The sequence below is a fragment of the Amblyomma americanum genome, chromosome 2 (genome assembly GCF_052857255.1).
Source record: "Amblyomma americanum isolate KBUSLIRL-KWMA chromosome 2, ASM5285725v1, whole genome shotgun sequence".
Taxonomy (NCBI): domain Eukaryota; kingdom Metazoa; phylum Arthropoda; class Arachnida; order Ixodida; family Ixodidae; genus Amblyomma; species Amblyomma americanum.
This window is the reverse complement of record NC_135498.1, coordinates 48,513,157-48,535,050: the sequence shown is the minus strand read 5'-3', so window position 1 is coordinate 48,535,050 and position 21,894 is coordinate 48,513,157. Positions and strand designations below refer to the sequence as shown.

General features: G+C 48.7%; 1 protein-coding gene across 1 annotated transcript; it reads left to right on the top strand.

The window, feature by feature from the left end:
• The first annotated feature begins 1,898 nt into the window (after positions 1-1,898).
• On the top strand, positions 1,899-20,639 carry LOC144119678 (uncharacterized). The gene is made up of 15 exons (XM_077652244.1): positions 1,899-2,039; positions 2,220-2,353; positions 3,428-3,577; positions 5,179-5,670; positions 6,176-6,772; positions 8,663-9,170; positions 11,084-11,129; positions 11,209-11,328; positions 11,973-12,089; positions 14,422-14,502; positions 14,576-14,656; positions 14,861-15,038; positions 15,893-16,060; positions 18,331-18,465; positions 20,481-20,639. The coding sequence occupies exons 1-15, from the start codon at positions 1,982-1,984 to the stop codon at positions 20,637-20,639; spliced, it is 3,024 nt and encodes a 1,007-aa protein (XP_077508370.1). The 5' UTR covers positions 1,899-1,981.
• Positions 20,640-21,894: the final 1,255 nt, after the last annotated feature.

Here is a 21,894-nt window from a genome sequence, read left to right as displayed (position 1 = left end):
TTATGTTCTTCCAATTTTCGGCTGTTTGCTTTTTACATGTTACGGCTTATTCCACTAGAACTGTCGAAGTTCGATTGCGCTGCAGCCATGGAGCCAGTATTTCCAGCTGGAGCGCAGATTGTTCGCAAAATGATAACACTGCACGCCGGCAATGCGGTCTTACTACCTTTAGTATACATATGTTCGCTTTCTCTTTTGGAGTAGGCCGGCATCATGCCCGTGGCAGTTACCAGCATCTTCCTTTCCGTTTTTCGATTACATTGTGCATGCCGTCATGTCTTCAGACCGAATACCAGTAATAATATTGAGGGGGGGGGGGGGGGGGTTAGAGGTCGTGCTGGTAGGCGTTCCAAAGGCATTACAGTAACACTCACATACGAGGCCTCCCTGCTGCGGACTTACTATGACGACAACATGTTAGGTTGCGTCAGTCCCCTGTAACCTCACCTTATCGGAGCGAGGCACAGCAGGGGTCATCCCGAACAACAGAGCAGCTGGGAAAACATTACAATAGCACTGTTTTTCTTCTCCGTTTCATCTTGCTTTTCTTCTTCTACATCCTACGATCGCAAATGTACGCACCTGTCAGCAATAAACTGACCACCAAGGTTTGCGCAGAAAATAACTCAGGGGAAATAATTTCTACCACCTGGCGATCTTTAACGTGCACTTACACACTCATTTTTGCGTTCCGCTCCCCTGTTTAAATATTGGAAAAAAAGCAAAAAGGCGCCCGTGCGCTGTGCGATGTTCATCATCACCACCATCATCATCATCATAATCATCATCATCAGCAGCAGCAGCAGCAGCAACGTAACTACGCGATTTTAACGGGCACTAACATCCGCTCTCTTAACGATAGGTGTAACGTTAAGAGACCGGAAGCGGGCAGAGTGGATGAGGGAACAAACACGGGTTAATGACATCCTAGTCGAAATCAAGAGAAAGAAATGGGCTTGGGCAGGGCATGTAATACGAAGGCAAGATAACCGCTGGTCCTTAAGGGTAACGGAGTGGATTCCAAGAGAAGGCAAGCGTAACAGGGGGTGGCAGAAGGTTAGGTGGGCGGATGAGATTAAGAAGTTCGCGGGGATACCGTAGCCGCAGCTGGCAAATTACAGGGTTAGTTGGAGAGACATGGGAGAGGCCTTCACCCTGCAGTGGGCATAGTCATTCTGAAGATGAAGTCCCGCAACCGGCGTTTAGGCATCCAGTGAAGCGCCGCACGTTAAAGAATCTAGTCGGCTCTCCAGCTCGGGCATATAGCAGGAATCGGTACGCACGACGAGGGCAACTCTATGCAGTTATTGCTGTAGTGCATTTTTATCTTTATTCTTTGGATCGCTCTTGGTACGTCGACGTTTGTCCGGCAGCAAAAGACGCAATTATCGCTGAGAAAATCGGATTTAAAAAATCTCTCCGCCTCTCGTTTCCGACTCGTGGGTTACCATCGTTTTCACGTGACCGGCTGTGTAGCTTAACCACTACATGGTAGTGTAAAAAATGAAGCATTCATATCCTTCGGTTTCACTCAAAAACCTTACTTTACCTTACGCGGTAAAATTTTTTATTATTATTATTTTTTAAAATCATTCGGCTACAAATCCCACAGTGTCCATCTTCTGCGTGCGTTATGAATTTCCCGTTTTATTCGGGTGTTTCTTCTTTTTGTTTACTTCTCTCTTCCCTGGCATTTATTTTATTTACGTCCATGAAACGTCTATCTGAAAAACCCTTTGTGCACCCCAATTCTTGGCCCCAATTCTAGAGCGACTACTTTTGTGGAAGAAAGGTGCCAACAATACCTGCAAGCTCACCTTGTCCCACCCTCATTCACGTGTCCCGAGCTGTCAAAGAGGAAGAAGAACAGGCCGTCGCTTGATGTCGTTTCGTGGTCTTCGGGCCTTCCAAGTTGCACGCCGAGTAGCCGCCTTTCGAAGCCCTCATAGCAAGGTTACTTCCGGTGCTGCCCGAGTGACCCATGGCGTCTGAAGTCACACCGCAGAGTGCGGCGGAGAGCAGCAAGCGGTCCACTCCAGGTAAGAGGACTGGACGGAGTGATCCCGTTCTCACAAAGGCATATATCGTCACAACTTCCGGCTGTAGTGGTCCCGAGGGGCTTTCTGCGTATGTGCCGCTGGCAGATGGTGGCGCTGGAATATGCTATGCTTGAGAGCTCTATAATAGCGCAAAATCGGTCGTTTATGCTGTCTTCCCAGTTCTTGCAGGCGACGCGAGTAAGAAGAGCTCGACGACTCAGGAAGCGGAGGGGGAGAGAAAAGAGCGCGGCTTCCAGGAGTGCATAGAGTTTCTCATGCCCGTCTACCTGCTGCCTTTCGTCTTCGGGGACAAGGTAACATTTCGGGAATGGATATGCGGCTTTGTGCATGTCGAGCATTGTACTGATCGCGGTCGCATGCTCTATGCTTAAGATTAAGCCCAGCGCATGTTAGAGAATGAGAAACGGAGGACAATGAAGTACGCTGGCCATAGCCAGTTTATCCTTTTTCTCCTGGGGGCTAAAGATGCGAGAATTTCCCAGCAGACTCAACAAACGCAAAAACCACGGAAGGCGGCTTTTGTCACGTCAGCAAGCATTCCTACATACGCCAGTCCCTGGACATCAAATTTGTCGAAATGACGAAGTCAACCGGAGTCTTCTCTGTGCGAAACAGGGCCTGCAAACTTTTATTAGCAATCTACTGTCTTTATTGGTAGTGAGTGGCTGCTGGATGCTCGCTAAAAGTTATCAACCCCGAAAACTGTGAAATTGAACATCTTATAACAGTGGCCTCGGTGACAGGCCCAAGATGATATCAGGAGCCATGCTTTCTAAAGATACTTTTACGTAACATTACTTTCTCCTATTTGCCTTTGGGTATACCCAACCACGTTTAACAATGTAGCCGGTTTAAAAGAACGTCAATTTAGGCTAGATGGTGCATGCTGTTTGAGACGAAAATGATAGCGCTAAAGGTAGACAAACGCATGCAAGCGTAAGACAAGTAACTTCACCTGAAATTAGCGCTTGTCCGGCGTCCGTCTTACCTGTGTTTGTCTACCTTTAGCGCTATTATTTTTCTTCTCAAACGTTGCCGACGAAGCGTATTTCTTTCTTGGTATTGGCCGTGACATCCCAGGTGGTACCGATCAATAATAGAAAGATAGGAAAAGGTGAATCGAGGAAAAGATCGCTCGCAAAGCACGACCACCCTGCAATTTCCTTTACCCACCGGTAGTGGAAATCACAGATGAGGCCACGTGACACCCGGGGTCGTTCATCGAAAGCTGCTAACAAAAAAACATAGTTGATACCTCAAGCGGTTGTACCCTGCTCACGACAGCTGCCTTCAGCGGAGCATGCTGTATACCTCTCTGAAGATCACGCAGCAGCATCACAAAAAAGTCTGCGCCTTATCGCATGCAGTCGGGAACCTGCATCTACTGCGTCCTGCTGACGGTGGTGGGCCTGATGGGCCGACTTCTTCCATCGCCAGCGGCTGCCATGCTGCCCATCGTCATCCTGCCACTAGGCGGCGTCACCGGCGTCGACCAGCTGGCTGCACATTACTTGGGCGTCAGTATGCACGCACAAAGGCGTCTTTACAGCAGGCTCGCCACCTGTGTCCACCTCTCGTGCTGAGTGCCCCACACTGTGTTTTTGCTACAACGAAACGCACAGAATAACCGCTAGCACTTTGGCAGAGAGATCTTTCAGCATGCTACATTGTACCAACAAATTTGTATTTTTATGAGCAAATAGGGATGAGGTGAACCAAATGGAGCGAATAGGGCAAAACACGGAGGAGGCGGCAAGGGGGGCACGGTGAGGGTTGAGGTAGGCTTATAACTTTTCGTGGCTTACTTCCGCTCTTATCCTGTGCTGGAACAGTGGGACAGCGTAAGACAGGACTGCGAATTTCCACAGTTGGAAAGAAGACTTTCAGAAGGCAGAGCTGATTTGGCCTCCTTGACTTCGGGGAGGGTGATAAAAGTCCTCCCTCAAAAAAGCTGATGCTAGTTCCGTACACATCAGATGAGCACCTGGCTTCAGAAGCCCACGTTTTTGTCGGCTGTTCCAGTTTAAAAACTAGTCTAAATCGTGTTTAAGTTCTCCTCTGGTTCAGACACTTCTCCGCTTTGGACACTGCTTTAATTCAAACTCCGAGCATGAGACCCGTTATTGAAACTGGCGCCGCGCTCAAATCATCGAATACGCTTCTTCAGGGTCCGCATAAGTGCACGGCATGTAAGGTTGAATGGAAATATGATGAATGGGTGCGCCTCAATTGCTGATATTATAGTGAGCTTGTATACATCTTCTTAGCGTAGTCTTAAGTAAGGTTTTCTTGTAGCACCAGACAAAGCTATGAAGTACCTGAAGTACTGATATGTGGACAGCTATATCTATTTGTCTGCATTGTGCAGCGTGCACGACAAAAATACTCAAACGACAATCTGCGAAAGAAAGCTATAATGTCTCGTTTGAACGCTTAGCACTAAAGTATTACCTTGGCTAGACATGATATAACTGCGCTCGACAAAGTCCAGAGCAGCCTGTTTTCAGGTGAACATCGATAGCCAGACTCAAGGCTCCCGGTATGCAGCGCGTGAACAATTTATGGAAGTGAATTTCGGTCCACCAAATGGAAGACCTGGCGCACAAAGAGCATAGTACGCGGCATGCGGAGTTGACGGTGTGTTACTGTAAATTGTGTTACTTACTGTCGATTTGTTGGGGCGAGATGCTCCCAAGCAAAAATGGAACCTCCAAGTGGTCGAATGTTTCGGAGCCCTTCACCACGGCGTTCCTCATAGCCTGAGGCACTTCGGGACGATAAACCTTCATACACCAAACCAAAATTTCACTTTGCTCTATGAATACTCACCCCTCATCGAAAGATAGCTTAACCTGAACTCCAAGGCTTACGCTGTAACAAGTATTGAGGTTCGTTACGTTGCCGAAACCTCTGGAAGTAATTTTTAATATCATTGTTATCATTAAAATTCAGGATAAAATTTAAATCAGTTATAATCCCTTCAAATTTGCCATTGCTGTAGTTTCCAGTTTTCTTCATTTGTGTGTTACTTCGTTCACTAAGGTAGTTTTACGGTTGCACCCATTCAGCGCAACCTAAATACGACGAAAGAAATTTCCTTCGGCGAATATCTCTGCAGCCCCGCGTCCTCTCGGCTTCCCTGCTGTTCGCCCTTGCCTTCATAGGCGACGAGACCACCATTTTCTTCCGCCTGTGCCTTTACGCGCTGGAGCGCTACGCCCTGCGGATGGAGCCACTCTTCGTGGGCATGCAGTGGCTCATCTTCGGGCTGAGCCTGATCCTGCCCAGCACCCTCATCGTTGTCTTCAGCGCAGTGTTCATCGAGCGCTTTGTCACCACCGTCCACAGTGAGATCATGGAAACCGACCAGCGAATCGGACTGCGCTACCGTACAGGCTCGAGTTGCTGCGACGGAGGCCGTCGGACACGGTGGAGCCGCAGGACCAGCACGAGCCCCAATGGAAGGAGGTCCCGGAGTGTGTCTGTAGTGAGCGAGACAGGCACTGCAGCCAGCGGGGCGTCCGGCTTCAGTTCGCTCGTCAGGCAGTACAGGATACACCCTGACGTGTCGGAAATGAAACAACTGGATGAACTGCTAGCAGCGCATAAGGTAAGTAAACCTGTCGTTAATGCAGTGCATACGAAAAGCGAGTATACACGCAACGTAGCTAACAAAGGCTCTCGGCTCAAATAACCGAAAAAAAACGCAGATGGAGAGGAAAGACAGGCGAAGCCGAAGACACAGCAGGAGACTACACACAACAGGAGAAAAACACCACAAATGCACGACAGAACGGGTCATTGGGTTTCGGTTGTTTCTTCGCGAAAGTGTATTGCCAACTGGCCTACATCCGCCTCACTCGACGTAATGAACTTTTCACTTCAGTGCACGCTATTGTTTTTAATATAGGGTGTTCCTTGGGAAACCACGCGTGGAGACATAATGCTCACGATTTGTCGAACTTGTAAAGTTTCCTCCACCAGTATGCTCTTAATTGCTCGCCAATTCACGCCAGGCACAGTGTAACGAGCTGAACTGTGCATGCACGTTTTAGGTAATTCCCACTGAGACAGAAACTATCTGTGGCCCATGCCCTGCTCTATTACGTCCGCAGGCACAGAGAGGGCCCCGCAAGACATCCTTTGGCATCATCCAGCGACCTCCACTCGACGATGACCAACCGCATTACCTGCCTGTGCGGCGCATCCGATCGTTCAGCCTGGATTACAAGCAGCCGTCATCCATCCTCAAGCACAATCCCGATCCAGCGCAGCTGATTCCGTCGCCATCTTCGGTGCCGCCATCTGCAGACGTGACAGAAACGGAGGACCGTAGGGGCACCTTCTCGATGGGTTACCCCCATACGTCGTCCGCGGAAGGCTCGCTGACGGCTGAGGAGGGGCCCATCTCAATAATGCCCGCAGCACCGTCCGAGGTTCCTGCGGAAATTTCCCCTCCGTCCACTTCGATCACGAGTCCAGAAGCAAAACCCAGCAGTGCGGCGGGTCCTTTACCCACCGCTGCACCGACCTCGCAAGAGCCCAACCTTTCCAGTGTGGCTGCGGCGGGCTTACCGATGCCGCCGGCAAAGTGCACGGCTGACAAGGTCCGCTCCCCTTCTGCGCGGAAACCCCGCGCAAAAGCCAAATCCACGCATAACCAGGCCGGGAGGCGCGATGCTTCGGCGAGGAAACGCAGTGACAAAGCTGAGGTATAGTAATGGAGTTGCTAAGCATGCTTTGGCGAAATCATAGCTTTAGGGTCGGAAACAGCGCATACGGTCAAGGAACTCAAGCGAAGTGTTCTTCGGTTTGAGAACTTCTCGTTTCTGTGACTCTGAGGAGAAACTGAATCATAGAGCCTAACTGGGCTCATGCGAACATGCCCGTTCACAGCAGCACACGAGGGAAAATGCTTCGAAGCGAAATTGCGCCAACTAATTGAACAGGCTGCCGTGGTGGCCACATTTATATTAAAGCGAAATGCAAACACGTCCATGTGCTTTTCAATGTCAGTGAATGTAAAAAAAATTGGCGCTGGTTTAGCTCTGGTTAAACCTGGAGTGACGCGATAGCTACAGCTGGCCGAGTGGAACTTGGTCATGTGACGAACCACGTGATCAGCAACGGCGCCGCGCCGCCGGCAGCTGCTCCACATCACGTGACCAACCACGTGACAGCGTGGCGGCGCAGCCACAGGGTGGCAGCGCCGCCACCGCCCCGCTGAAGGCCCGGAATGTAGCAAATGTAGCTATCGCTACAAAAGGAGTTCCAGATGGTTGCATTTCGCAGACCTCTAATAAGGTTTTCCTTTGGGCTCACGTGCAGCTTTAGGACGTTAAGCCTATCACAGCATAGGATTACTCTCTGGAAATCACCAAGTTATGAAAAAAAATAGCGTATCAACAGTAATGCTGTGTGCGAAGTGCACAGAAGCGGAGTGGGAGCGTAAGTAGAGTGCACCGGATCTTTATGCTAATTCTATCGTGTGTGTCACTGGTGTATGACAACGTTTCGGAAGCTGCAGCTGGCGACAGCGAATGCGATTTTCCCTCGAAAGTATTTCAGCGTATTAGGTTTCTTCAACATAACATAAAATGCCGTGGGAAATTGATTGACTCAGGTCCTGTATAATGAACAAACTTATGTGCGCTTGTGTAACACGGACGATCTCCCCAACACTCTCTCAGGAGTTGGACGAGACAGGCCGGTCATAAGCCGACTCTGATTTCGGGCTAAGTAGTCTAGCTTTCCGTGCCTTTTGTGGAAGGGCTCGTCCAAAGCATTTTCCGTGCGTTTTTGTGGCACTCTGTGCCCGGTTTAAGGCAATTAGGGCTCGTCCAAAGCATTTCTTTCCGTTGGTGGACAGATTACAGCACGCGTAAAAAATGGCCATTTTGGTACCATTTTCGAAAAAAAAAATCGTGTACGTTAGGATTTAAATGGAAACTTTGGAACCTGCTGTTTTGAGCTCCCAATGACATTATAGGTGCATCAAACTCGCTTTTTTGTTAAAATAAATAATTTCCTTAGGAATTTTTATAAACCAAATATGCAAAGCATACAGTGCAGCTAAACAAGACGTTTATCAGAATGAAGCTGTAATATATAACGCTGGCAGCTGGGCTACGTGGTTAGCCGTCATTCGTTATAGCACGAAAAACAGTGAATTGAAAAGGAATGAAAGAACACCACCACCACCACCAGGGCTCATGGTATCATTTTCTTTGTTTCTCGACAGTGTTTTTTATCGATGAGGCATTAACGATGAGACGAAGATATCAGAGAACGGCACAATTCTCATAACTGCACTCAATATTTAATATTTTCACTGGTAGCGGTGACCATGGTCTTTATTGAATGAAGTGATCAATGCCAAGCACGATGATTGGATGACTATTGTTTCTGACACAGCAGATGCGTGGCCGCCCTGAAATGTCACCCAGATCATCCTTTATAAAGCTCACACCGCCGCCCTTAAGCAAACTCATTTAGGCAGAAATAGTACGACTATGGGCGTCCGTTTGCGTATACTTTAACTGTGTCCTCTAATATTTTCTGCTTTAGCACTACTGCCGAATTATACCTGGTTCTTGTTTCAGGCTCAAAATGATCTCCAGACGAAATCAACGAACGGTGCACCTCAGCCTATGCAGCCTGCTGAGCAGCCAGGCACCTCAAATGCAGAAGCAAAGCGCACAGCACCACGCCAGTCAGCGTCGAAGAAAAAGACAGTGCCGGAGCCTAATGCAAAGGCGAAATGCGACCCGGTGCCTGTGCCAAAACCTGTGCTAAAGCAACAGCCAAAAGCAGAGACGAAGCCAGATGCCAGAGTGAAGCCGGGACCGGAGCAAAGGCCGGAGGTCCGCGGCGTTCTGAAGAAAACCAATCCGCCCCTCCAGCCCAGCATCGGCAGCCACAGTGGCAGCGTGACGGGCCGGAAACCACTACAGCTGTTAGACAATGACGTGTGGTGGAATTTCGACTCCTGGATGGCGGGGCGGTACGAGCTCGCTGGGGCAAGCTCCGACCTCAACTGGGCCGAGCAAAGAAAGCTGCTCACACGGCAGGCATCATCTACGAGCGAGCACCAGGCGCCATCAACATCATGTGAGGAAAACCCGCCGTGGTGGCTCAGTGGTTAGCGCGCTCGGCTACTGATCTGGAGTACTCAGGTTCGAACTCGACCACGGCGGCAGCGTTTCGATGGAGGCGAAACGCAAAAACGCCCGTGTGCTATGCGATGTCAGTGCAAGATCCCCTGGTGGTCGAAATTATTCCGGAGCCCTCCACTACGACACCTCTTTCCTCCTTCTTTCTCTCAGCCGCTCCTTTATCCCTTCCCTTACAGCGCGGTTCAGGTGTCCGCCGCGATGTGAGACAGATACTCCGCCATTTCCTTCCCCAACAACCATTAAGAGGAAACTAGCGGTCGTCATTTTTCGCGAGTTTATGGCGAGGCTTAAATTAGTATAGACACCTAACGCTTGGGCGCGGGTTTTCTTGTTTGTAATTAGGCGTAAGGCATTATTATATATGGATTACCATGTGGTATTGTCCTACGGTCGCTAAACAATTTATAATCGGTTTTATTTTTCTTGCTGTCTTGGTTTCAACTGCCGAACGATGACTGTGACGTCAACGAGAGCTTATAGGTCACGTGAAGCATAAGAAACTGCAAATATGTGGTTCATGGGGGTTTAACGTCCCAAAGCGACTAAGGCTATGAGAGACGCCGTAGTGAAGGGCTCCGGAAATGTCGACCACCTGGGGCCCTTTAAAGTGCACTGACATCGCACAGTACACGGGCCTCTGGAATTTCGCCACCATCAAAATTCAACCTCTGCTGCCGGGATCGAACCCGCGTCTTTCGGGCCAGCAGCCGAGCGCCGTAACCACTTAGCCACCACCGCGGCCGAACCTGCAAATATAGTCGGGCTTCTACATTCGTCGTCATTCCGGCTCTTGAAGAAGGCTGGCTTCAGCCCGGTAGTGAATTAAAAGGACTAAGCAGCAATTACATCGCACTTTTTTCCATGCCTCAGGGACATATATAACCACACTTTGACGTCACAACCATCGTTCGGTTGAGCCGCCGCGGTGGCTGAGTGGTTATGGCGCTCGGCTGCTGACTCAAAATACGCGGGTTCGATCCCGGCCGCGGCGATCGAATTTCGATGGAGGCGAAATTACAGAGGGCCGTGGGCTGTGCGATGTCCAGTGCACGTTAAAGAACCACAGGTGATCGAAATTTCTGGAGCCCTTCACTACGGCGTCCCTCAGCCTGATTTGCTTTGGGACGTTAAACCCTCATAAACCCATAAACTATCCTTCGGCTGTTGAAAAGGAAGCCAAAACAGCATAACAGAACAAATTCGATTACAAAATATCTAGAGGTCGTAGGCGAATATCACATGGTAAATCATGCATAGTAGGGTTTTCCGCATTATTGTAGATAAGAAAACATGCTACCAAAATTAGGTGTCTTTACTCCTTTAATAACGTGAGTTAACGACACCTTGGCTGAAATGACCCCAGAGAAAATCGGTATGGGGCAGGGCATGTAATGTGAACAAAAGGGAACTAATGCTCTCTTAGGGTAACGTAGTAGATTCTAAGATTAGGTAAGCGAAGCATGCGGAGACGAAAAATCACAGGGTAGATTAGATAAGGAAGTTTGGCTGTCTAGGGGTGACGCAGAACAGCATAAACTGGAGGTCAGTGCAGTCACCGGCATTCATTGCTTAACTAATCGTGAACGCAACGACTTAAGATGCCTTCTCCCGCCCTCTTTACCGCGTTACCTCTGCTCGAGACTTACAGCATTATAGATACCGTCTGAGTTCAATATCTGTGTGACATTACACTCTCGTGCTTAGCGCACAAAAAAAAATTGCGAAAGTGCACCTCGCAGTAAGCGCCACTAGGTACTGGAGAAGTCGTTAAGAAGGGCGCTACACATTGCAGATGAAGTTTATGCAAGTCATATCCACCCGTTGAAATGCAATCAATTGTCCTCGCAGGGCTCACCGGAGCTGAGCAACAGACGTCGTCCTACCGCGTGCGGGCGTAAGTAGCATAGCAATCCTCACTTGTATAGTGATCTGCGGCTTGTTACGCGTTCACGAGGTCCTTTCAATCCTTGCAGCCTCACCGTGGCAGCGCGCTCGGCGTTCCTTGCTGGCGCCGCCTACACCGCCATACTTGGGAATATTGCCAGCTTCAGCACCCTCCCCACGCGGAACACGGTCCTCGTCACCCTTGGCTGGTAACAGGCTCCACCCGCTTAACACGGGAGGCGCTGGGAGAAAGTGACCAGCAGTAGTTTTCCTTAGTGAAAAGCTGTAAAATTGGTGAGATGCTTTCGCTTGACAGGCTTTGCACAATGTGGAGTACTGCCCTGACTGTTGGCAGAATGGGGGGATAGCACGGCACTGTAGTCACACACAACTCAAGAACGAAGCGGAAGGTGTCACTCAAAGGGCCCGTCTAGCCAATGGCGTCTGCCGACTTACATGACGTCGTGGCTGACGCGGTTAAGCCTTGGTTAATGCCCTTTTATCTTCCAGCACCCGCGACGTCACGCTAGAAGGACCAAGACGACGACGTCAAGAGAATCGGCCGACGCTATTGGCTAAAAGGCCTCTTTGAGCAGAATTGCCAGCTTTGTTGTTGTTGCATTCCAACAACAAAGTTTAGTTGCGTATCCGATAGATGGCGTCGCGACGTACTCAGAAGCAGTGACTCTAATGAGGAGCAGAACTACTACAGAGGCTTTTTGCCAGACAAAATTCGAATGGCGCTTTTATTTTTCGGTTCGATGTACAGCGTTCTCGCTGGCTCGTGCTCGTGCCCGAGATACTAATGAATGATAGCCGTTCAGCCAGTCACTTGAGTTTTTAATGTCCACAGCGATGAGGATGTATGCCCGGTGAACTGGTTGAGCTGGACGGCCGTCTCATTGCCCGTGGCGCTGATCTGCTGCATGATCTTCTGGACTTCCATCTACTGTGCCAACATCGTCAGCTTGTGAGCGCGTTTTTCGTTTATTCAATGTGCATGCTTTTATACATACGCAACTCTGTGATGCTTCATTGTACAGAACGGCCAGTAATCAGCATCGGTTTACGGAACACGCATGTTAGGGGTCAAATTCTATGTAGCGCTGCCTCGCGAACCAGTTGGCTCCAGGGTATCGATGCCGGCGTATGGAGCATGCACCGGACGTCAAGTAATACTTCCAGGCGTTTCAGCTTGCTAATTGGTTTGCGTGAAGGAGCCGATGTATTTATTTTCCCGCTCCGGAATACTGTAAAGTTTTCTTGCCGACCTGACACACGGTATGCTAAAGGTATCTATAGCATTCCGTGTTGCCGTTACCGGAGTACCACGACCCCGCCCACCACCGGTGCGCGCGTGCTGATTGGTACCGATGCGGCAGGCGTGCGCACAGATGCCATGTACCTGGCGCCATCTGACGCCCTAAGGGCCGATCTTCACTTACGCACTGACGGCGATGGGGCGCCCGGTACTCCGGTAACGGCAACATGGCACGCGTTATGATTAGAATGTCTAAAATGAAAATACCCTGAGGCAAAAGTCTACTGCATTAGTGCGATCTGGCACTGTACGCTTTGTGTGGTCTCTTACTGAAGTGAATTATTTTCCTGTCTGAGGGACTCACAGGACGCCTGAAAATGGGCAGTACTTCCCATGGGGGTGGCATATCGGTGTCAGCTGCTCTTAGTCCGAGCTACGAAATCAGCAGTTAGGAAAGGTTCGGTGCATTGTGCACACTTCGCCTCATAGTATATCCTGCTACCTCATGGTATATCCTGGCTCATGGTATAACCTGCAATGATACATTTATGCGCTAAAGATTTGTGCGAAAATGGCAAGATCTGTGCAAATGTGTGTATTACAGCGAAAGCAGTCATAGCTTTGCTTTAGAGATTTAGCTCTGCATTCTACCGAGTAATAGAGCCTCAGACTTATTAGTGAATGCATTTAGTTAAGCTAAATAGTTCATTTTTAATAAATGACTGCCACCTGTCAAACGTGGCAGTCCACCTGCCATAGTGCGCAGGTGGGAAATGGACAGAGGGCGACACACTCCACCTTTAGGTAGAGGAGGGAGAGGAAAAACGCCAACCGGAAGAGAGAGGATGGGATGTGATAATGATGACGACTAATTTTTATGGCACAAAGGCTTCTGTGATGAAAGAGCGCCATGGCACAAGGCGTTTTCAACTACTCAAGATAGGTCCAGAGAACCATTCCCCAAGCATTTCCCCCCAAAGTAGACGAGCACCAGGCCAGGGGAAAGCTTGTATCCACCGTCGGGTACCCGGCGGTACTGGGGATCCAACCTCGTCCCTCCCGCATTCGAGGCGGATGCTAATACCACTAGCCACAGCGCTGCGCTGTATACCATAGAGAGGGTAGGAGGCACGGAGGAAGACTATAATTATGAGTGGAAACTCCGCCGTCTGCGGCGACCAGAAAAGGTCACAAGCCCGCGGCGCCACTATCCTGCTGGCGGCGCCGGGCGGCCTGGAAAGAAACTACTGAAATACAACGTCACGGCGTGCCCGCTGAAGCAAACACCCGTGTCGTCTGCTTGTGCCCTGCTTTGAGCGCGCCGGAGCCGCCTGCCCGGGCGCTGCATTTTTTTTCCCCTGCTGCTTCTACGAGGCGCCGCAAGGCGCCGCCACTTCATGTGCCCCCGTCGGCGCATACAATTGTGACTTTATCTGGTCGCCTGCGCTCGCTCGCGCAGACGGGAGTTTCACCTCCTATATAGTCTTGCTCCGTGGTAGGAGGTGAAAGGTGTCCTAGCGGACTGAGGAGTTATGGCGAGAGCGGAGGAAGGGGCAGCCGGAAGGTGGCTGCCGCGGGAAGAACCCAAAGAGTGGCTGCCGGGGAAGGAGGTAGTTATGACAAGGATGGAGGATTGCGCAACCTGGGGGTGGTTCCGTTGCAGAATGCAGGGGTTTAATACTGAATGTAGGGGCTTCATCCAGAATGCAGGGCCTTAACCAAAGCTATTACAGCCTTAGCTGATTCACGCGCTACGCCGGTAAGTTCTAGCTCTAGAACTTTTCTAGGAGTGTGGCTTTGCATAGCGTTACCGTTTCTCTCCCCTAACTTTTCTTTCTAGCCCCTCTACCTTTGTTTTCTCCCCCCTAACTTCTTCCTTGTGCTTTCTATTTCCGGCGCCTGGAGATAGTAGATAACAGTTCTTGCCGCCGTCACTGATCTTTTCCGTCCGGTTTTTTTTTTGAAGCCACTACCACTATACTTGAACTTGTTGCCTGCCACTGCAACCCCTTGCTTTTTTTCTTTCTCTCTCTCCGTCTAGTGAGGACGACGTTGACGAGCAAACGCAAGAAGACATGTCCAAAAGTGCCCGGATATGCCACGACAACATGAAGAGACACACGTGAGTTATCTGCTTTTTTTCATTAATCGCAACCGGAGTGTGACACTTCGAACAACGCGTTTGAACTTTACAGTGCCCGGGAAACATTGGTTTTCGTCACCATCATGGGGACCTCTTTAGCTTCCAGTGCATACAGCCTCCACTATCCCGAATGGTAAGCACCTTTAAGGAGCTCAAATACCTTCCTAGATAACAGAAAAAAAAAAACGTTGGCTGCAAGTGCTAGCTGTCCGAAGGCCACAAGAAAGGCTTTCACTTAGGTTCCAAGGTGCGTATACAGAGTCAACGTTTGAACACTAATAACTTGTCAACCGCTTCGATGCGTTAACTAGGCGTGGGCGTGTTCCTGCGCATGCAGGGGCCTGGAGGTCCCCTTGTTGGGCCTCACTGTGCTTGTGCTCAGCGTTTTGCCCGGGTCGATACTGCGCCACTGCTGGTCCCATCGCGTGTTCAGCTGGCGCTCCCTGTGCTCGCGAATGCCTTGGAGCATCATCCTGACGCTGGGCTCCGTCATGGCGCTCTCTTGGACAATAGAGGTACGCGGCTTCAGCCGTAGTCGGACTGCTGAATCGCATGAATGAATGTTTCCAATGAGTGTATGAAAGAATGCATTCCACCCAAAGCAAAGTTGGAATAGCTGTGATTGTACGTACTGCGTACGCCTAAAGTTATTACTTTGCCTTCACATTGGCGGAAGAGGATTTGCTTATCCCTTCCCTTACGGCGCGGTTCAGGTGTCCAACGATATATGAGACAGATACTGCGCCATTTCCTTTCCCCCCAAAAAAACAATTATTATTATTAAGGAGAGGCCACGCTGTGGTCGCTGTCTCTCACCGGCTGCGATGACACTCTTCATCATAACTTTCGTCATTGATATCCTGTTCTGCATCGATATTTTCTGATAGTACGATTAGTAAGGACAGCCAGATTACGTTTTTCACACGGTACATTTTCTCGTCGTTAGAAAACAGCCATGGCCGCGTAACGAGGTCCGTAATGCGTGGAGGCGCAGCTCCAATTCTCTGCCTGTGGCCTTTGATTACTGATGAGTAGTTTACCCTCAGCACGCAATGATGTGTTTGCGTTCGCTTGCTTGGTTTATGGTTTGGTTTACAGGTGTTTAACGTCCCAAAGCGACTCAGGCTATGGGGCACGCCGTAGTGAAGGGCTCCGGAAATTTCGACCACCTGTGGTTCTTTAACGTGCACTGACATCGCACAGCACACGGGCCTCTAGAATTTCGCCTCCATATAAATTCGACCGCCGCGGCCGGGATCGAACCCGCGTCTTTCGGGCCGGCAGCCGAGCGCCATAACCACTCAGCCACCGCGGCGGCTTGCGTTCGCTCGCACCGACTTGCTTGTACACTCGCATTCTGGTCGCTTAGGCATGGCGCCTGGTGGAGTCGTGCATGGCCCGGCTTGGCGACCAGTTCTGGGCGCAGCGCTCCACCAAGTCCAGCCAGTTCATCCTGCTCAGCGTGGCCGCCGTCCTCTCCGAGCTGGTGTTTGGCGAATCCCTCGCCCGATCCATGGCGACCACTGTTCTTCGAGTGGTAAGTATATACTAACGATTCTCTCGATGTCTTGCTCGTATAGAGTGGTTCGAAATGTCCCGTTAAATTAGGTCAATTGACTGCGCTTCCCGTCACTAAGACAGCACAGTATGGTGCCAGGCGTGTTCTCGAGATTTTACTGTTCTTTTCCTGTGGGTCCGGCACGGCTTTTGTGTTCACTATTTATCGGCGCGTCTTACACTATATTACTTTCACGTCAACGTTAACTGCGCTATCTGAAAACGCATTTCACTCTAAGCTTTATCGTGGGCTTTGCGAAGTGCTCTACCCACCAATCGCGGTAAGGTAATCGCACTATATAGTTACAGTGGTGCAACTGTTACAAGCGGCTGTATGCCACCGCAATACATAATTCGCCAAAAACTTTGAGAACGACAAAAAAAAACTTTTCATGTACAAAACCAATTTAACGTCGGTGGCTTTTATTCTGAGCACGAATGCTTAGCCATCTTACCGCTGAAAAAACATGGTCAATGACGAGCCGACGGGAAACAAACCTCAAGATTTCGGCTCTAGCTCGATGACGGAAAATTGGGCACACTTCTGCTGCATAAGTCGGATGATGACGATAAGTATATGCCGGTTTATCTGTTCAATTTGTTTCCACCGTACAGAGATCGCGATGTGCTGGTAGAGACGACTTTTCACTTGAAGGCCTGGACTTCCAGGGAACGGGGTCCGCGAGCCGTGGTCTCGCCCGTCGAGTGACGCACTCACAGTCAGTACGAAAAAGACCGGTTTCTTCCAGGCCAAAACAAAGCTTAAAAAGGGGTCGCATCATAGAACAACCGAGCCAAGCATGTGCTACCTCTCGGGACAGCGCAAGGCTAAGGCTACAAGAAAAGAGGCGCTACACCTGAGCGCGGTAGAACAAAAGTACAGAGTTAAAAAGGCACTTAAAAGTAACTAAACAGAAAATACAGTAAGACGAGGATAAGACCAGGCTGCAGCTATGAGGGCTTAAAGCGCTACATGAAACTGGATTCTTGCGTAGCAGTCACTCACGCCAAAGAGCTATTCCATTCTTGCAGATGCCATCTGCGCTCTTCATCCCAGTGCGGTGCCGCCCCGCCATCCGTGCACATCCTGCTCGCTCGTGCTGACCGCCGAATCCGCGACCACGCTCTTGCAACGCTCCCGCAGGAATTCCCCCGCGCGCCGCTTCGCTGGCCTTATCCGGGATTCACCGCAGCGATCGCCACATCTGGCGAGCAACTGTTCGGTCACGCGTAGTTGCGCTCCCTGCGCGCGCACCTATATCACTGGCGCGAATATTGAATGGCTAAGAAAGGGGCCGTAGAGCCCTACACACTGTATATATATATATATATATATATATATATATATATATATATATATATATATATATATATATATATATATATATATATATATATATAATAATAATAATAATAAAACATAAATGCTCACGATATCAGCAGATTGGACAGCCGTCGCCGTAGCTCAGTTGGTAGAGCACCGGACGCGATATTTGGAGGTCGTGGGTTCGGATCCCACTCGCGGCATGGTTGTTTTTTCTGCTGCTTTATAAGTAATTTTCTTTAATCCGATTGATTGGCGCTACAAATTAAAAAAATTAGAAACATTCCCCTATGCGCCTTGGTTTCGATGACTGTTGGCTTCCTTAAAACACACGCACGCACACGCTCTAAGGAAGCTAACAGTCACCGAAACCCAGGTGCATAGGGTAATGTTCTAATTTGTTTTAATTTGTAGCGCCAATCAATCGGATTAAAGAAAATTACTTATAAAGCAGCAGAAAAAACAACCATGCCGCCGGTGGGATCCGAACCCACGACCTCCGAATATCGCGTCCGGTGCTCTTACCAACTGAGCTACGGCGACGGCTGTCCAATCTGCTGCTCTCGTGGGTATTTATGTTTTGCGTGTAAGCGAACCTTGAGAGTGTTCACCAGCGCCACCCTCGTTCATAGCGGTGGACGTAGCACGTCCTGTAATACCGCGAGTGTGACGTAGAACGTCATCAGCCCTCTTATGCTACCTATGGCATCAAGACTGCCAGAACCCAGAATATATATATATATATATATATATATATATATATATATATATATATATATATATATATATATATATATATATATATATATATATATATATATATATATATATATATATATATTCTGGGTTTATTGCAGAATAATGTTATCGTTGAGCCCTATCAGTGTCTCACTTTTAAAAATGGCGCCGCATCCTTTAACGCGCAGGCCGTGGTGACGGAGACTCCGGCGTCCTTCTACGTGGTGCCGGTCTGCCTGGCAGCCTCCATCAACCTCGTGCTGCCGGTGTCGCTGCCGCTGCTTGTCATGCGCCAATACTTCCACGCTAAGAGCGGACAGATGGTGAGAGGGGGCGGGAAAGGAGGAGCGGTGTCTTTTCCCCTCAATATTTGCCCTCTCGTGCTGCTCTGCTCAGCAGAATTTCGCAGTCGTTGCATAGAATCTTCAGCGGCGCAAGACGATGCCCAGTTGTTGCCGGTTTGCATAAAAAGTGCGTCTATGCAAGCGTGTTCAAAAGTACGGTGATTTAGCCGACAGGGTGGAGCTTACAAAGTAAAAAAAACAAAGAAAAGAAAACGCATACATGCGTCTTCATCGCATTCCAATAAGGTATCTAGGTCATATCGTTGTGTTGTGCACGTTTACTCTGCCGATTGGTCTGATGAAATTAGGTCATGATTTGGTGAATAACGCGCGGCCTCAGCAGCAAGGTTCTGCGGCTTTTTCCCGCGGGGTTTTCTTGTCGGTTGATTGATGTTTCGAGAGAGGCTTTGTTTCAAAATGTGCAGCGTGTAATCGAAATACAAGATTTCCGCTCAAGCCTGATGAAGAGAAATCGCGAACTTTCTTACGTTGCGCATGTCAGGTTGCTACCTTCGTTTGGGAGGTTTCGTCCATTCTTAAAAGTACGCACAATACGTGTCATGGGGGTTCTTCGTTGGACCCTGTCTTCTTAGCGTAAGTACTTACTGTTAACAAGTCAGCTGATGACATAACGTACATGCACGTTTATCTTTGGAGTTAATTCGATGCTGTATTAATTTTAATTTTCTTCTGCATTATGAAGTGGCCGGCAGTTATGCCATACTTTCGTGATTTTAAACACAAAGCAGATGTCAGATAAGGGGCTGCAGTAGCGTTCTCTTGACCTGCGCAAATAGAGCGGACTCCCTGTGCGTAATAAAAGAGAAGGAAAGTCGAACATGCAAATAGCTACAGTAATCTTGCGCTCGATGTCGTACACGAAATAGCGCTGTGAAGCGCCAAAAGGCATTTTAGGCAAAACGTGCCGGTGCCTGAATAACTACGCAAGGAAACATGTACTTCGTATCACGGACATATAAAATACGAATTTGCCTCCTGAATGCTTGGCTTAAGTGCTTTCTCCCTAGAATGCGGTTTTCTGAGATGTAGAAATACAGTTGTAAAAATATTATTTGGTACCATTTATATTGCAACGAAAAACACACCAATTCAGCTAGCCGATTGTTAAATCTAGGAATAAGCGAGAACGGCTACCTAGAGTCATATTTGCAAAGCGAACTTGAGGCATACCTGCTTTTTATCCTCCTAAAATTCCTCAATGCCTGTCACATAACTTAATTTTGTTTTGGACAAAAGTGCAGGGTAATTACATCAATTACAGTTTGAGCTTGCACTCGTGTGTCTTCTCTCTGATAAATTGCTTATTCTGTGGGCCCACCATGGCGTTAGAAAACATGGCTCCTGAGGTGCAAAACTGCATCCACCAAGGCATGGCTTTTACTCTCTTGGGATTAACGCATGCAGAGGGATACACTATGCGTTGTCCAAGTCTGTCGCGTTCAGAAACTCAGCATCAATTGTTAGGGTCATGAAAAATTTCTGCCATTCAGGCGAGCAACGAGAGTAAGGCTGAAAAAAAAACTACAATTTTTATGGAGGAAAAACGCTAAGGCGCCCGTGTGCTGTGCGATATCTGCGCACGTCAAAGATCCCCAGGTGGTCGAAATTTATTCCGGAACCCTCCACTACGGCACCTCTTTCTTCCTTTCTTCTTTCACTCCCTCTTTTATCCCTTCCCTTACGGTGTGTTTCAGGTGTCCAACGATATATGAGACAAATACTGCGCCATTTCCTTTCCCCCAAAAAAACCAATTATCATTAATTCAGGACCCGTGATTGAACCTTGTAGCTTCGTAATTGATCGTCGCCTTTGCCGTCAGTTCCTTGACCTTACGCTATTTTCACCAGTGCTTCAGTTGACACTGGCACATTGCAAAACTTGGATCGTTACATCACCTTCTTTAGTCTCATCGCTCGAAAATAACCGCCACTTAAAAATTGTATAAAGTCTGTCTCCGTGTCTTGTTCGCCAGGTGGCGTACGGCGTCTTCCTCAAGTGCGTCGCCGTGACGGCCATATTCATCTCCATGAACACCATCGGCCTCATAGTCTTCCAGAGCGAACCAGTGGCCAAGGCGCAGCCCATGGGCGCTCTTCACAATACTACCGGCTTTGAAAGCGGCGTTCTCTGATACCGCTCTAGAGTTATCCGCACAATGCTGATACACTTTTTTGCTATTTATTTCAAATGTTATCCCATTCCAAAACGTATCGCGTGTGCATTGTGCGCCGTGACACCATACGCTTTTTGTTTACCGCTGAAATTTCTGATTTTCGTGTCTCCTAGAATCTGAGGTTGTCTCGAATCGATGCCGTATAGTAATGTACATTTTGTGTGTGTATGTTTTTTGTACTACTATGACCGTTAATGTTTGGCGTGGGGGTAGTTGGAAAGACTCATTGTTTGTGAATTGTCAAGCGTGCATAGTTATGCGAGTGAAATATTCTTGACAGGAAGTGCAACCAGTGGTGACCTTCTGCACTGTTCTTCTACGACTTGTGTAGCAGTCATTAAATTGAAGCGGCGGTTCTTTTCGGACCGCGATTATCCGTGCAAGCTGATTCGCGTGTGACAAGTGAACGCCTGTATGAATGACGTGTTATGCGGTGCAGTATTTGAGAGTAGCGGATCGGAACGTTCTTTTAATTCATCGAATTGTGTATTATTGTTTGCACGCAAACCATTCGCCATTCACGCCTCAGTTAAAAGATAGAGATTGTAGAGAGCAGCGCTCAACCCATTCAACTGGACTCATTCTGCGAGAACTCCGATTGCTGCAAAAAAAAAAAAACTCTAAAACTTGAGTGAGTTTGTTCACCAATTCTTCGTTCTCACAATTGCTGCGTTCCCCTTTGGGCACTGCCGCAAGTCATTCGCCGACGGTACAGGGGTCATATTTTTCTTACTAAAACACTGCGGTGGCATCTACTGAGAAACATATCAGGAGAGTAGCGTGTAAGAGCTGGTATAGAATTTCTCAACTGTTCAATCGTTTCCTCATTGAAAATGCATTCATTATCGTTGTTCACACTGCCGATGGACCAGGTGACTTTATTTCTTCCCCGCACTGTTCGTTTTGGCACGACATGTAGACCCAGGAGCGGTCAGTCCCGATAATCTGCTACATACCAGGGAGTGGTCAGTGTCACTGGATGGGCATTTGTAACTCTTAGCCGGGACTGTATGTGGCCTCCCGTGTCCCAGATACTGCATACTTGAATTAATCTGAAGGTTAACACTGAGAATGACCATGGCCATGAAACTACCGCAAAATTTTTGTCCTGAATAAAACAAAGGAAAAATATGTTCTGTGTAGCAAAAAAAAAATCGCGGAAAGTTGTTTTGAGCGTGTTTCATTTATCGCTGCCGGCGCATTTCGCGCCTTG

Excerpts from the sequence above, each read along its gene's own strand:
- LOC144119678 (XM_077652244.1), top strand. The coding sequence starts at position 1,982 with ATGGCGTCTGAAGTCACACCGCAGAGTGCGGCGGAGAGCAGCAAGCGG. Across the intron at positions 9,171-11,083 it reads CCAGGCGCCATCAACATCAT|GGCTCACCGGAGCTGAGCAA; the intron begins GTGAGGAAAACC and ends TTGTCCTCGCAG. Across the intron at positions 14,503-14,575 it reads GACAACATGAAGAGACACAC|TGCCCGGGAAACATTGGTTT; the intron begins GTGAGTTATCTG and ends TGAACTTTACAG.